At 40.2% G+C, this 15847-nt stretch overlaps 1 protein-coding gene across 1 annotated transcript in view; it reads left to right on the top strand.

Annotated features, from left to right (window-relative positions):
* Positions 1–15847, top strand: part of NRXN3 (neurexin 3) — a 751638-nt gene that overhangs the window by 85701 nt on the left and 650090 nt on the right. Inside the window, exon 5 of the mRNA XM_053944975.1 lies at positions 4850–5233. Within this exon, the coding sequence (XP_053800950.1) occupies positions 4850–5233 (384 nt within the window). The remainder of the gene's footprint in view (positions 1–4849; positions 5234–15847) is intronic.

Below are 15847 nucleotides of genomic sequence, written 5' to 3'. Positions count from 1 at the left end.
CTATGTATTAATTCTCAGAACATTTAAAACCTGTTAGATATGAGTCACCTCCTTAACAAAGCTTAGTGTTATTCCAGTGGTGTTTATCCAGCAAGGCAAAGATGTGAATGGTTTTCATTAAATGTTTTCATTAAATGTGTAGTGTGAACTTTGAACAGCACATCACAGAGGTAATCTATTAATGTTTTATTCACAATCCTCAGATATTCTGGACATATATTCGCAATTGCATGCATAGTTATGATGATGATTGATGGTAAGGTTTAAGGTCCTTCAGTACCATTGTTCTCAGTTTGAGAAATTCTTCCTGATCTACCTTGGGTTTCTGCATTTGGGATCTTGTTGTGAGAAAAATAAGAATAATGGGCATAACCAGTAAAAAATTATGGCAACAGATCAACATTTTTATCCCATTCTGTTTCCTTTAGTATCCTGTAGTTTTGAGTTAGGTTTCATTACACTTTTGAATGACAGATTCTAGTCTTAAAATCTGAGCCAACTTTCAATGGATGTTTCGTTCTTTGCAGCTTCTGATTTTCAAATATGTGTTTTACTTTATTTCTAAAAATACACCTACCATGCAATTGCCAAGAGATATTTTTATTGTTTCCAGTGCTGAATATCAAGCTAACATAGTCATGATCGACTCTGAAATTGTGGAGGAAAAAAAAAAAAAGCTCAGTTACTGTAGCTTCATCTAAGAATAACAATTGTACTTCAGTCTTTTCTGAGACTCAAAGCCTTCACTTCAAAAGGAATTTTGCTTACATTTGCCAGTGGATTTGAGATTTGTATGGTGATCTCCAGATGATAGTTTTAGGTCCTTAATTTTATGTTTCCAGTAGCTGAATACCATCAGTATAGGGAATGCAGTACTTCCCTTGAGTTTTTAGAAGAGCTGACTTTGAGATACCATGCAATGCCTAGCTGTTTGAATGGGTCTTTGCCTGAAGCTATTTTTTCCTTTGATGATGTGAGTAGTTTCTTTGTATTTGGCATGGCGCTCTGCTTGGACTTAATATGTGTGCTATATATCTTAATATATATATATATTAGTATATGTGGTTATATATTGCTATCTCCTAAAGACATCGATAGGAACATTTTACAAAGGAAGCCACAAATATATAAATGGAGCTTTGATTTCTTTAGAATTGCTAAAATTTAATTAACTTCCAGGGGTAAACTCAATTAGCTGTGTTTCATACTGACTTCAGCTTTGCTTGTTCACTTGGGGACTGTCTCATCCCTGAAGAAGCAGCTGCAGAGGGAGAAGCGACAGGAATGACATAGGCTCTATGCAAAGAATGTTTGCAAAACCCTACCGAGAGGGACATGTGTTAATTTGGACACATTCACAGGAGGGTGTGGCAGACACATTGCTACTTGATGGATGACACTGTAGGACTGACTTGTTTGTCACTTGGCAGGGAGGTTTATGATGTTCTGAACACTGATTAGAGGTAACAGATTTTGAAACATTTTTCTCAGCAAGAAAGAACGTGTTCATATGATGTCTTGTCTTCTTTTTTTTTCTTTTTATTTAGTTGTGTTCATTGCTCACAGCTTTGGATAAGTGTGAGAAAGGAGTTCAAGACTTCAAGGAGTTCTTCTTGTTCAGTCTGTGGCTTTTGTTCCACATGTGCACTGGAGCATGGTTACACCTTGAAGATATTTCCCCCCCCCCCCCCCCCCCAGTATAGATGACTATAATTCAGAAACAGAAACAATTAATTTACATAATGATTGCTGTAAACACCCTTTTGAGTTTAATGAGCTAGTGACCTGCAAGTTCTGATTCTCATTACTAAAGCAGCAAGGCCTATGTTAGGTGTCATCTCTCTTTGTTTTTTCCCCATTTCTCTAACAGTCCAAAACTTCAGGTTCTGCTGATCTAAAATATCTCAAAAATCCAAATATTCACTATTGCAGTGCACTCAGGCAGGGAAGTTTGGCCGTCAGGCTCAGATAATCATCTCTAGTTCCCTTAGGCTTTGTGTATGCTTTGGTCTGTGTTGGCTGCCAGAGCAACAAAACTGTTTTTGTCTTTCTACTCTTGACAGAAGCTGGCAGTGTGGACATGGACACCTAACGTCCTGTGACCTTTCTGTCCTTTGGGAGAGCTCCCACCAGGTTCACAAAACCTGTCACAGTTTGTAGCTGGTGAACACTGATCATTTTACACAGGACAATATTTTCAGCTAGTCATCAGCTACAAAACATACATGACTTCCCACCTGATCAGACACTAAAAATCTTACTAGATGGTTTGGTTTTTAGTTGTATCAGTGCACTGTTTGGTGCACCTGTTCTGTCCTCAGGGGGTGTTTTGGTCTGTCCTTCAGTCCAGCACAAAGAGGAGATGCCACTGCAGAGGAGATGCTTAGATGCTTCTGATTTCACAAGATGGACTTGGATCTACTCTAAGCAGAGTGGAAAACATGGTATTCTGAAGGGAAAAAAAAACCGATGTCAGCTTATGTGAGTGTGCCTTTCTAGGATCAATACAGAATTTCTCCATCTCAGCAGCTTGGTCTTAAAAGTGCTGTTCATCCAAACTATTGCCATCTCCTTGCAGGAGATATTGCAGGGTACAAAACACTCAGAATGTTTAGGTTGCTGCCTAGCCTATTTCTTGTTCATCATCTCGCCATCTTTCTCCAGCTTTTACACTTCATATTATCCAATATTTCTTGTCTTTTAGGGGGTTTCTTTACCTTTGTGGCATTTGCACATTTGTTCTCCCCACAGTAGCAGCTGTCTAGAGCTCAGCCCTCCAGTATTTTGGTTCTAAGCTTTAGAGTAATATGTACTCTACAGGCTGCTTTTGAGAAATAGCAGTGGAGATGCTGGAAGGGGAGTTGTGTTCCCATGGCTCTGTGACATGCTGCCTGTGTGACAGTATGTGTATTGTCATATTTTCTCTTTCCTTATTTTATAAAAGAGAAAATAACTATGGTGCTCTAGCTTGTTGTTACAAAATGATTAATCAAATAACTGTGGTTCTCTTTGAGCTTTTAATTTGTAATGCCTCTGTTCCTTCTGACACTCTGCTGCCTCCAATATTATTCCTCAGTTATTATGGAAAATCACACACATGGAATACCTTATGTCTGTATCATGCAGTTCTCTAAGAAGATACCTCTTACAACTGAAGAAAAGGTGTGTGTACATGACTGTACTTTCTCACAGAGACAACAGATAGAGTTAACTCTATTAACTCTTCTTCCTTATTGTAGGGGTGTCTGATAAAAATCCAATGATGTGGATTTAATCTTAAAGCTTGGATAATGTCTCTGAAGACAGACTGTCTTAATGACAAGGCAATTTGATGTGATGATTTATAGCTAGGGAGAGTGAATTGCTGATTTTTAGATGAGTGTCTAGTGGGCAGATAACCCTATCACAGAAACTGCTGAATGCTTTTCAGAAGAGTGCACTGTTCTGGAATGTGAGAGATGTGCATTATGTTCCCAGTTTTTCTTTGGACACACTGTCTGACCTTAAACAAGTCACTTTGCTTTTCTGCACCTGTTTTACATATTCTGATTATATTTCTGAATTATATGTTCTGATTATTTTATGTGCTGGGACAATTTCTTGAAATACATGTGAATGACCTCAGTGCACTATACCTGCATTTGATTTGGAGCATATGGAAGCTAGCACAGTTCTAATAATAACTGTTGTTCAAATATAAGTTTGTCTCTCTCTTTCTCGATTTTCCTGTATAAAATGGAGACCAGAAAACTTTCTTTGTAAAGCCATACAATATTTTACTTTGGGACAAACTTCTGGAGATTTCTATTTCAGTCTAGACTTTCTTCAGGTTGTATGCAGTTGAGCTTTGAATACCTTCAGTCTTGTAAACCTCTCTCAGGTTTCTGTTTCTGTGTTTGACCACTTTTGTGGCAAAAAAATGTCCTTTTCTATGGAGCTGGAGATTTCCTTATGTTGTGGCTTAAGAATGGTACTCTCCCATTCAGTGGTCCCATTGAGACTCTGCAAATCACATTGCTCACTTGCTTCCCCTGGCCATGCCCCTCCCAGCTCCTGCAGAGAATTACCTCTGTTCTGGCTGGAACCAGGACACCTTACTGCAGCTCGTGTCTCTTGCCACTACAAGTTCACAGTGCTAATTCATGTTCAAGGTGTCTCCAGTTCCTTTTCTGTAGAGTTGCTTCTTAGCCAGCTGGTTGCTAGCCTGTGCTAGCCTGTGTGAGGCTTTTGTGACTCAGGTGTAGGACTTTGTATTTTTTGGTTTTGATTTACATCAAACACTGCTATCAGTCCTTTGGTCCACCTTGCAATGCTTTCTCTAAATGGTAACACAGTGCTTCCTCCAATGCATCAGCCATTCTCTCCATGTCACTTACAAACAGGTCTATGTTGGTCCATTATCCAGGTCCAGATTTGGAGGTACTGATGGAGTGTTTTCTGAAAGAGATATATAGTGGGAATTAAAATGCTTTTGCATATCTTTTTTCTCTCTATCTTTATGCCAAACTCCTCTGTGTTCTCAATAAGTTTTTGCTTTGCTGGATGAATACCATTGAATAATGCTCAAATTTTACATGCTGTTATTTATCTATTGGATTATTATGCTTCTGACTTTCTAATGCAATTTGAGACATAGATGCATGATCAGTGGCTGCATGGAAATACTTAGGACCTGTGGATCAGGAGGAGAGGGAGCTGTGTGAAAGACACTGTTAGAATGCCATTTGGGTAGGAAAGAATCTTCACTCTCCTATACTGAACCTTAAACCTCACTCAGTTATTGGAAAAAAAATTAACTAAACTGAGTCTGTAGCTGAAGTGTTGATGTCTCCTTATCTTCCTCATTTAGGTACTATATCAGTGAACAGCCGGCGCACCCCGTTCACCGCTAGCGGGGAGAGTGAGATCCTGGATCTGGAAGGTGACATGTACCTGGGTGGGCTGCCAGAGAACCGGGCAGGACTCATCCTTCCCACAGAGCTCTGGACAGCAATGCTGAACTATGGCTACGTCGGCTGTATCCGAGACTTGTTCATTGACGGACGAAGCAAGAACATCCGGCAGCTGGCAGAGGCGCAGAACGCCGCCGGAGTCAAGTCATCCTGCTCCCGCCTCAGCACCAAGCAGTGTGACAGCTACCCGTGTAAGAACAACGCAGTCTGCAAGGATGGCTGGAACCGCTTCATTTGTGACTGCACTGGCACTGGCTACTGGGGTAGAACATGTGAGCGAGGTAAGTTGTGTTTTCTGACTTCAGTTACACAAAGCTGAAGGTGTGCATGAGAACAAGAACAAAATCCAGTGCTCCCACAAGACTCTCCCCTGTCCTTGTTGGTCTCCCCAGTGCTAAGTTCCAGTCCCCACAGTAGGAAAATTTCTCTGATTGTTTCCTTCCAGTCTTTTCCACCCTTGTTTTATGAACTTACTTGGCCACTTCCCTCCCTAAGCCTTCTGAAGATCCTGTCTTCAGGTTCCAGAGTTTCTTTAGCTAAGTACTGTTTGTCTCCTGAGGTGGGAAATACAGCAGCATGTGAGAAGTCTCAAACAAATTACTGGAAACCGTACCAAGTGTGAGCTTCAGTTATGGAGATTTTTTTCCTGCATGGGACAGACGATGAATCTCAGTTCTATCTGGGCTTTCTCTTTTTTTTGTCTAGTAGAATTTCCTTGATGGCTGTTTATGAGTAAAGCCATATGGGATAGTGTTAAAAGCAGCATGTCTCTGTTAAGGCAAATCTGTAGAGATTCATGGGAGAGTCTCTGCATCTTATTGATACTCATACAGAATTGTGCCTTAAAGACATATGATTTGGAGATACAAGGCCCAGGTGATGCTCGTGTAGGCAGGCAAATTTTCTACATGTTATAGATCACGTGGAAAGGATTTACTAATGGAAGATATTTGAACTATGTATTTCTCAGGTACATAAGTGGTTCCATTAATTGTTGTTATCTTTATTATGCTACTACCACGATCAGAATGAGATAGGTGAGTGGTTTTACAGAAAAATATGGGGCTAAGATCAGTTCCAAAAAAAGCCCACCTTCCTAGAGGGTGTTTTCTTACATTTAAATCAGTCTTTCTGTTAATATTTGGCCATTAGCACTGCATTTGGGCTAAACTGCATTCACAGTACACCCAAGAAATAACTGTAAACCATTAGCAGAGTCTTAGGGCTTTCAGTCCCTTCTTTATATCACCTCACTTGGCACCATGGTGATAGCATGTGTCTTAGAACTCGAAATTCAGATATTTTTGAACTTGTGCTGTAAATATTTGAGCAACACCTTTCCCACTTCGTGTATTTTTTAATATTAATCATAGTAGCATGCCACTTATGAGTTAGAACATGAAATTTAGCTACAGTACATAAAATATTAGGCATAATTGAGATTTGGAATTCATTCACTCTACAGAGGACTTTCTTCATTGCAGAAATTTTTTGTTAATGACCAAAATTCTTCCTATATGGATGGGATTTTTAGGTTTTCAAGTACAAGATCTGTAATTGTTCATAAAACTGCTCACAGCCAGAAATTCATTGCATGCTGCCCTAAGCAGCAATAGTAGTTAATTGCCAGTAGGCCTTAAAACAGCTGAAGCATCAACACTGCCATCCGTGCTGGGGGAACATGGGTGAAAATGTAAGATTCATGGGCATCAGCTATGTCAATGTCAGCTCAGCAGTTCTCTCTTTTGACTACCTGGGATTTGAAAATTCTGGAAAACATCAGATAGTTTTCTCAGCCATAGTCTTGGGAATCGTTTTGGCCAGTTGTTGTGTGATTAGGTTTTATGCAAACATGATAAAAGGAAGTGTTACCATAAATGGATTGTTCCCCCAAAAGATTGCATGTCTGTTTGCCTTTGGTCTCTATTTAGTATTAGGAGTCACCAGCTCTGTGAATCGAGGCTTTGTGGAGTCTGTCTCATGCCCATCTCCTAGACCTGGCTCTCAGAAGAGAATCTAAAGCTAACAGTGACATAAAGAACAGGGTTCATGTCATATCAGTGGCGTTGGCTTTTTCTATTTTTATTGTCAGTGAAAAGAAATCAGTAGGTTAAAGGCATGTAAGCATTTTAATTTGGGAGAAATTAATATCAAGCCAGGCCTGAGATCCGTAACTTGGCTGTGCTCTGATGTGCATCAGTCTGAATTAGGGAGATAGAGTTATGAATTAATGACTAGCATGGGAACTTGAGGTCATAATAAATATATTTCAGAATCAGAGTGTATTTAAGGTTAACAAAACTGTGATGAAACAGTTCAGGACAGTATAAAAGATGTATGCAATGGTCCTAATCCTGAGCAACTAATTTTGTCTGTAACTAGAAACTGCAGACCCATTGCTGGTTTAGTCCCAGTGTCAGGCAAAACATGGCACTATAATGCCTGACACTCCTTGGAAATGTGAGAAGCAGCTCACAGGAAATAAATATTTGAGAGTGGATACATGAAAAAATTGTACAAATTGAAGTGCATTTGAGTCCAGAATATTTATGTGGTGTTACATAGGAGCTTCATACTGCTCTGATATAAATGTTTAATGTCTAATGACTGCCTTAGTGCCCACTGATTTTGTATCCATGAACAAAAAGTATTGCAGGCTACCAATGATAATTTCATTTTCCTGGTGTGACACCCAAGGATTATTTCAAGTCCAAGGATTATTTCAAGGATTATTTCAGACCAGATTACATCTGGTCTGTGATCCTAACACTGTTGGAAAGAGAAAGGTTGAGATGGAGACTGGCAGGGGAATCAAAGTGAGGGATTCTGCCATGCCACGGTGGCACTGCAGTGTAGTGACTGATGAGCTGCCACAGGAATGGGGGCAGCCAGGCTGGTGCATAAGTGTAGGAATGAAGAAGGAGCAGGCTAGATGTTCTAATATGGGACAGCTACTGGCCCATTTTTCCAGTTTGCCATCTCTCACTTAATTGTTTTCTTACACTTCTGTCCTGCTAAAAGAGGAGTCTAACTCCTCCAGCCCAAGATATATGATAAAGGGTTAAGGGGCAGGGGAGCCTAGAATAAAGAATCTCCTGTGCTTGGTGACTATCAGGAAAATCAATCTTTATCACAAAGCAAAGTGCATACTTAACATTAGTTAAAGTACTGAAAATAGGATGGACATACATACAACTCTTGGAAGAGAAGCAGGTGATCAATTTGTTGTTGATGATAAAGTCTATCTCCCACCTTCCAGGTATAGGATTTCTACATTTATAATGCTGTATTTCTCATAAATTTTATGTGATATGAAGGACATTATACATTTAAAAGGGACTAAAGAGGACATTGATTGTGTCAATTAGAAAAGAAGTTTGGGTTCCTTTTATTCATGGTGGAGCAATACAAATACACAGTATTCAGTATGTCACTTCTATCTAAAGCCTGTGGGAGTTTGTCTTGTTAGTGAAATAACACCTCTGTATATTCAGCCAGCTACACTGGATGCAACATAGACTTTGGTTACAGTGGTCTTCTCAGGGAGTACTTTTGTGCAGATAGAGAAACCTTGCTGTAATGGAGTTTGACAGGGAAGAGAGCAGAGAACTGCTGCCAAGGCCTCAAATTCATTCTTACAATTCCAGGATCTATTCATTATTTCAGCAATGGCAGTGATGTAAGCAGACAAAGGTGTTAGCAGTCTGAAAGTGTCATAGTTTCTAGTAATAGTAATGTAGTTTCTCCTTGAAACTACAAGTTGGTTGTTGAAGTTTCATGGAAGAGATGGGCCAAGACATGGAAAAGACCAGATTGTGCTTTCATGGGCCGTAAGGGCTCAGTGTCAGGCTGTGAGGCTGAGCAAAGGCAGCAGCAAATGCTGGCAGTTAGCTTGTTACAGTCCCCATTTCACACCTTCCACCAGAGACTGTGATGACCAGGTAACACACTGTTATTTTCTTAAATCCTTGCTTCTCATCCTCTGTCACCTTTCCATAATGGTTCTCTACTAAGCAGTCTAACTCAGTGCGGCTATGTTGCAAATATAGTAAAGAAAGGAAGGAAATAGAGAAGAAGCTAATAGACAGGACACAGTTCCTCCTGCAAGTGATGCTCTGACTGCCTTGCAATGTGGTACTGATCTCACCTCCCCCTGCTCCCTGAGCTCTCTTGCACTGCTGTTAAATATGGTGAAGAGAAAGATTTAATCATGCCAGAAAGACTCCTAAACTTAATTTAGTTTTGCATAGCTCTTAAATGAATCCCAGGCACAGTGAAGTAGATTCATGATGAAAGTTATAATTGCAAGTGCATGCTGAGACTTTGTTCTGAGTTTGCTAGTTTTGGGTTGTGGTGTGCTGGGCATTAGGGAAAAAATCCCCAAACCTTGGTGCTTGTACTGTTTGGTAGTATTGAATCATTTTTGCATCCTAGAGTTTTAGAAAGAGTAGAGTACCAGAGAAGAGTGTCTGCAGTGCAGCCTCTCTCTTCTGAAGTACCTTCTTTCAACAGGTCTGCTATTCTGCTGGTTAGTTTAAATAAAGGACCTAAAATATCTGAAATCCCATGGGAATGCTTCCCAAATGCTTTCTGATCATCAGATACAGGGCAAACTTTGAGGTAATTGACAAAAAGATTCCTCCAATGTGATGGATACCATGCTTCCTCCTGTTGCATGTGAGCTGCCTGTCTAAACTGAACTTAAGAGAAATTAGGGTGAGTTTCAAGTCTTGTCAGCACGGGCTGGAGGACTGTTACAGACATGCAGGAGAGTGGGAAGTGTGGGTTTGTGCAGTAGTTGTGAAGGATCTTTGGTGTGTCTTTTTAAAAAAAGTACTTAATGTCTTCTTTACCCTTTGCCTTGTAATTTGTGAGTGTTTGACATCAGTTGCATCAGGTCATTGCAACTCCCTGCTAATTGCACTGAAGATGTTGGAGGTAGGAGCTGGTATCTGGCTCATGGAGGATGATGTACTACTTAGCTGTGATTACAAAGTACCCTGGACTTTTCTGAAAAGGATCTCAAAGCCTTGGCATTAAGTAAGCAGGAGGAAGAGAATGTGAATTGTATTCAAATTAGCTGTTTTCTGTAGCTGCAGTGAAAATGCCTTGGGCTCAAAAGGATGCATGAGGTCTGTTCGGTGGATCTTGAAAACTCTCTGCACACTTCCTTCTACTGAAACACTATGAGAGTGACTGCGGAAGACCAGAGCCCAGGAAGTACACAAAGCAAAAGACAACTGAAAATCAGATCATTTTAGGCCAATGAGAATCAAATGTTGTTGATCACTCACTTTTTAACATTTTCTCCTACTTAAATGATTTGACTGCAGTTTGCTTGGATTTTTTTTTGTTTTTTTAAAGTATATAGTATTGGGAAAGGCAGGTTGATATGAGACTTCTGATCATTTAAGACTGAAATAAAAGATGTTGAGGTTTAGATTTTAAACCACAAAAGGTATTTGCTCAGAATTGGACACAGCCTGAGTCCTTTCCAGGGAAAGGGGTGGGAGGAAAGGCTTGTTCCAGCCATCTCCTTTGCTGAGCTGCATTCAGTGTTTATTGCAGAAAGACAGAAATATCCCATTCTGGTTCTTCTCCCAAGGGCTGGAACAAGTGCTCATTTCTGTTGGATCACAGATGGACAGCTAATATCCTGGGCAAAGCTGCCTTCTTCTGTATTTTGTGGTAAACTCTCTGTGAGCAGCAACACATCTGCTGTTAACAATGGTGATGTTGAGCATAGTTCTGCATATTTTATTATCTGCCAAGTACCTTTGCAGCAGTGTTTACTAAGAGAAGTTTAATGACAATACACTTTTCCCCATTATGTATGCAATGAAGGGAGATGTTGTAAAATTACTGGTAATGAGATATGCTACTGGTAATGAGAATTACTACACAGGATAAGTACTGTATACTTTGCTGTCTCAAGCACAGGTAGCAGGTTAGATTTCTTTTTAATTTTAGTGAAGATATTTGATGATAATCACATCTTAGAAGGTCTGTTTAAAGCAACTCATAAGTGTTGATGCTTTTTTGGGCTGTCCAGACCTTCTGAGTATGCAGGGAAATGCTAGATAACTGCCGAGAATAGATTTTCCTATAGGACTGATGGTTCCCAGGAGAGATGGACACATTAGGAGAAAAGTCTTTGCTGCAACGTTTTTAATTCTTTTAATTCTTGCTAGATCATGAACAGTCAAAGACTTAAGAAAATCAAAATATCAGAATAATTCTTCTGATTTCATGCTATAAAATAAGATGTTAGAAAATAGGTCTGTTCTAGACCTCATTTATTCACTGACTTACTAGTACCACATAGGTCCCTATTGTACAGTTTCCCAAATTGTCGCCCAACTGCAGAAAAAATATTCCATCGGAATTTAACAACAAAATTTCATACAATCCCTTCACACCCATCTCAGTTTGTTTCTCACTAATTTTATGGTAAAATCTCTATTAAACATGATCTGAAGAGTGCTAACTTTCCTAAGAGCATTTTATGTGAGAAGTTAATTTTCTCGCTTGCCATCAATCCATTCGTAACACTTGTGGCTGATCCCTTTATGGCTGGCCCAGACAGCTACTACTGTGGAAGATGCTGTTCACAGTCCTGTTCAAGAAGCACCTGGCTTTTTGTGATTAGCTCCCTTGTATCTCTCAGAGACTGATTGTCAGACCAGAAGGCTACTGTTTGTTTCATACATGCTGGATTATTCTGCTTATTAGGCTTTTATGTATCCTCCATCTTATAATTCTTTCCTTTTCTTCTGTGGGATAATGTCTGTGCTAACATTCAAACAATTCCCAAGAGGCTCATTAGCTGTTGTGCTAGCTCCAATAAGGACAGTGCAGCCAAAGTGGGCTTGTAAGGGAAGAGAAACAATATTAAGGAACAATTTAAAACTCTCTCACTTTTGTGGATTTATATTGTGATCCTTATCACTCATTATAACTTTTTTGTCCATAGGTATATACATTCAGTCAAAAGCCACTCTGAATATATGTGCTTTCCAGGGCAAATAACTCCATTTGTTGCACTTTAGTGCCTTTGTGATATCCTCAGTACAGAAGAGTGCGCAGTTAATTCTGCAGTCAGGGTGATTACATCTGCTTGGGAAAAGACCATTTCATGGATTTTATGCTGTTGAACTTTAACTTCGAAGAGTCTCATTGATGTGACAATCTCCAACAGCATCTGCCGAGCAGCTGGAAAATCTGAGACCGTATAAAAACCAACTGATTGTCTCTCCTATATAGTACAATGTTATGGGTGTGATTTTTTTATCCATGTGTTCCTCCTGTTTCTTCATCCTGATTCCATCGTCATATGCTTTTGATATTTAAGGCCACTCTTGACTTCCGTGCTGCATGTGAATTTGTTATACTCCAGGTGCTCTTCATCTCATCTGAATATGTTAGTTGGCGGCACAGAAGAAGATAATTTTTCTGCTGCTTTTCTCTAAACTTCTGTACTTCTGGCTGTTTATTGCTGAGTGTAACTTTCATAAGGTCCTTCCAGTTCAAGAAATATGATTACTCAGAACTGTATGATTTTGTGTACTGTCAACTCCTGTAAAGAACACTAGAACAGCAACAAAAAAAGATGTTGATGGGTAGGTAAGAAAGAACTTTTGATTAATGCTTGCAGAGCATGATACTTTTATTAGTATAGGCTTCTTCTTCAGGACCGGTATTATAGTGATGTTTTTGTTTCTCTTGTGGTTTATAAATGACAGTTCAGAACAATGGTTTCTCCTTAATGTAAGCCACAGAATAAGTCAAGGCACAAAATGTTGCTCAGATAACTCTCAGAATGAAGGGCAGCTTGTCACAGCAGGTCAGTTTTGCCTGAATTTCACAGTGTCATGGTTTAACCCCAGCCAGCAACCAAGCCCAAAGCAGCTACTCACTCACTCCTCCACTAGCAGGATCAGGGAGAGAATCAGAAGGCTAAAAGTGGGATAACTCATGGGTTGAGATAAAAACAGTTTAATAGGAAAAGCAAAAGTCACACATACAAGCAAAGCAAAACAAGGAATGCATTCACCACTTCCCATGGCAGGCAGTGTTCAACCATCACATGTAACAGTGACTTGGGAAGGTAAGCGCCATCACTCCAAATCTCTTCCTCTTCCCCCCACTTTCTATTCTTTGCTTGATGACACATGGTCTGGAATATTCCTTTGGTCAGCTGGGGCCACCTGTCCTGGCTGTGTCCCCTCCCAGCTTCTTGTGCACACTCAGCCTCCTCATTGGTGTGGCAGTGTGGACAGCAGAGAAGGTCTTGGCTCTGTGTAAGCCCTGCTCAGCAATAACAAAAACATCTCAATGTGAGAAAACACTGTTTTCAGCACAATTCCAAAGCATAGTCCCACACTACTCATTGTGAAGAAAATTAACTCTACCCCAGAAAAACCAGCACACAGAGGAAGGCAGATTTTAGTAAAACTTAGATAATTTGAAGAGGTAATTCATGATGAAAGAAGGAAAATACATTTTTACCTTTTCATGATATCTTTCCCAGGTTACTCCCTGCAAGACACATGATGGCATGTTATGATTCTCCCCCACAAAGACAAGAGTAACACAGGTTTTTGTTAATAGATCCTTTTGGGTGGATTACAGTGAAAGGACACTGAATGGTCAGTGCTTGAAAATATGCATATATATATATATGTATATATATGTAGGGTTTATTTTAGAACTATTTAGTTGCAATGGAAAGCAGGTATGTAGCAGTTTTGGTTATTATTATCTATAGCAGCATGAAAGCATAAAAATATTACTTAAGAAAATGCATAGGGAAAAGAAAGCAAGAGAAAGAAAGGATAAGAGTAAAAAGACACATTATTGCCATCTGTAGATTCTGTTTTTTGAAATAATGGTCTTGATCCATCTTGATCTGTTGGGGAACTGGGGAAGAAGCCAACAAAACACAAAGTCCAATGGTTAAAGTACACCCTGACTTTGTGGGAATACTCAGGTACCTCCTCTGGGAGGAGGAGATTTCAGTCCTCTGGTGGAAAGCCACAGAAATGAGGCTGGGGGTGCTTTGAGGGTCTTTGATGATTTATGTTCCCTTCTCAGCTGCCTCTGACACCGATAGGTCTAAGTGTGAATGTGACCCTCCCTTGGAGGAGGGGTTGGGATGTGTGAGGGAGGGCAATTTGGCATGATATAAGACACCATCCTGTCTCTACAAGGTCTGCCTCTGATCAGCCTCAAAGCTAGGTTCGCAGCCTCCAGGCAGAGACAGTTCACCCCCTCTGTCTTATGCAGACTAACCATTACACATCCAAAAGTTCCCCTCCTTCCTCCAGGGGTGCAAACCTGCCTCAGCAAGGCACTGTGGCGCCTCCCCAAATGGGCAAATGTTTTGAGTCAGTAATCATTAATAGTCAAGTCTCACAGCATGTCACATGCATGATCCGGAATGAACTTACTGTGACTATGCACCACATGTGTTGTGATTTGTCAGGTGTCCAGAGACTAACTGATGACACTAGGTTCAAGAATTGCTTCAGACTACCTCTGTCTTTGAGTCTCTTATAGCTTAGTGGCTGAACTCAGTCCCTGTGGCTTTATACCCCACTTCCTTTCCATACCCTCCAATCAGACCATTTTGTGTTTCTGCTGAGACTGCCAACTGTCCTTACAATTAAAGGGAATATCTTGATGGAAGAAACCAGGATGAAGTAGATTCATTTGTAATGAAAAATTATTTCCAATATTTAAAATGACTATATAGACCTTGGAGATGTTATCTGTGAAATTAGCTTTCTCTATCTCCCTGCTTTGCCCAGTCAAAGCCATCGTGCTTAAAGGAAGGCACTGGCACAGTGAATTTTCTGTCTCATTTCTTTTCCTCTATTCATCTCAGGGGGAGAGGAAAGACTTGGCATTCATGACGCTCCCTTAATTGACTCTTTCTGCATGTGGAGATAGGCAGTCATCCCTTGGACACTTTGATTGATTGGATGAGGCTATTATGTGATATGGAAAGGATATGCAGAAGCACAGCCATCACCACAAGCATAGAAAGATCTTATTTGGTGGTGTATATTGGCTGCCCCCAGTCTGCTTGGTTTGTCTGTCTTGTCTCAAATGCAGTTATCTCACAGAGCAGCCCACAGGTGGTCCTAGGTACCAGACTCCAAGGCATGGCCCTCCAGAGGGAAACCCTTCTCACTCTCACTGCTAAGGCATCTGAGAATGTGTAAAGGAAATATAATACTCATAGTTTTTATTTCTTACTAAAATCCTCTTTTTTTTTTTTTTTTTCCCCTGGGTAATTGAGAACATGAGGTTAAAATTGGGAGATAAGGTGCAAAGAGGGAAACTGCATCTTGATGAATCCAGTCCTAATTCGAGTTTCAGAGTGACTTCCTGCTCTGTTTTGATTATAGGTGATGAGTTGGCAATAGATAAAACATAAAACTTAGGAGATATCCATCACATTAAGGCAAAAGTCCTCCCACTAAAAGGACACAGCAGCAAGGAGTATGTACAAGAAAAACAGCTCCATAATAAATTCCATAAGTCTCATGATGCTTCCATTTTTTTATGTCCTACAGCTTTTCACTTCTGAAGTTTTTCCTCTTAGGGCGAGGTCCTCTTGTGGTCAGCCTGTACCCTTTGGGTTACCTGCCACACTAATCTTGTGTTCTTGTGAGCAACAGCATTTTTCCATTTCTGAACAAGGAAGAATTGTAATTCTTCATGTTGTAATACTGCTGAAGGAAGTGAAAGGGCAGAGAAGGTTGAAGGAGATTACCGTTGGAAGTTGTATCAAAGCACCAGAGTTTAGGATTCAAATGGAGTCATGTGGAATTAGTTCAGTTTGACTGCCTCAATACCCACAGGCCCTATTTCAAACTGCTGAGAAAGAA

Source organism: Vidua chalybeata, chromosome 6, assembly GCF_026979565.1.
Source record: "Vidua chalybeata isolate OUT-0048 chromosome 6, bVidCha1 merged haplotype, whole genome shotgun sequence".
NCBI classification, from domain to species: Eukaryota; Metazoa; Chordata; class Aves; order Passeriformes; family Viduidae; genus Vidua; species Vidua chalybeata.
Note: the sequence above shows the minus strand (reverse complement) of the source record. Positions and strands in the feature narration are given on the sequence as shown.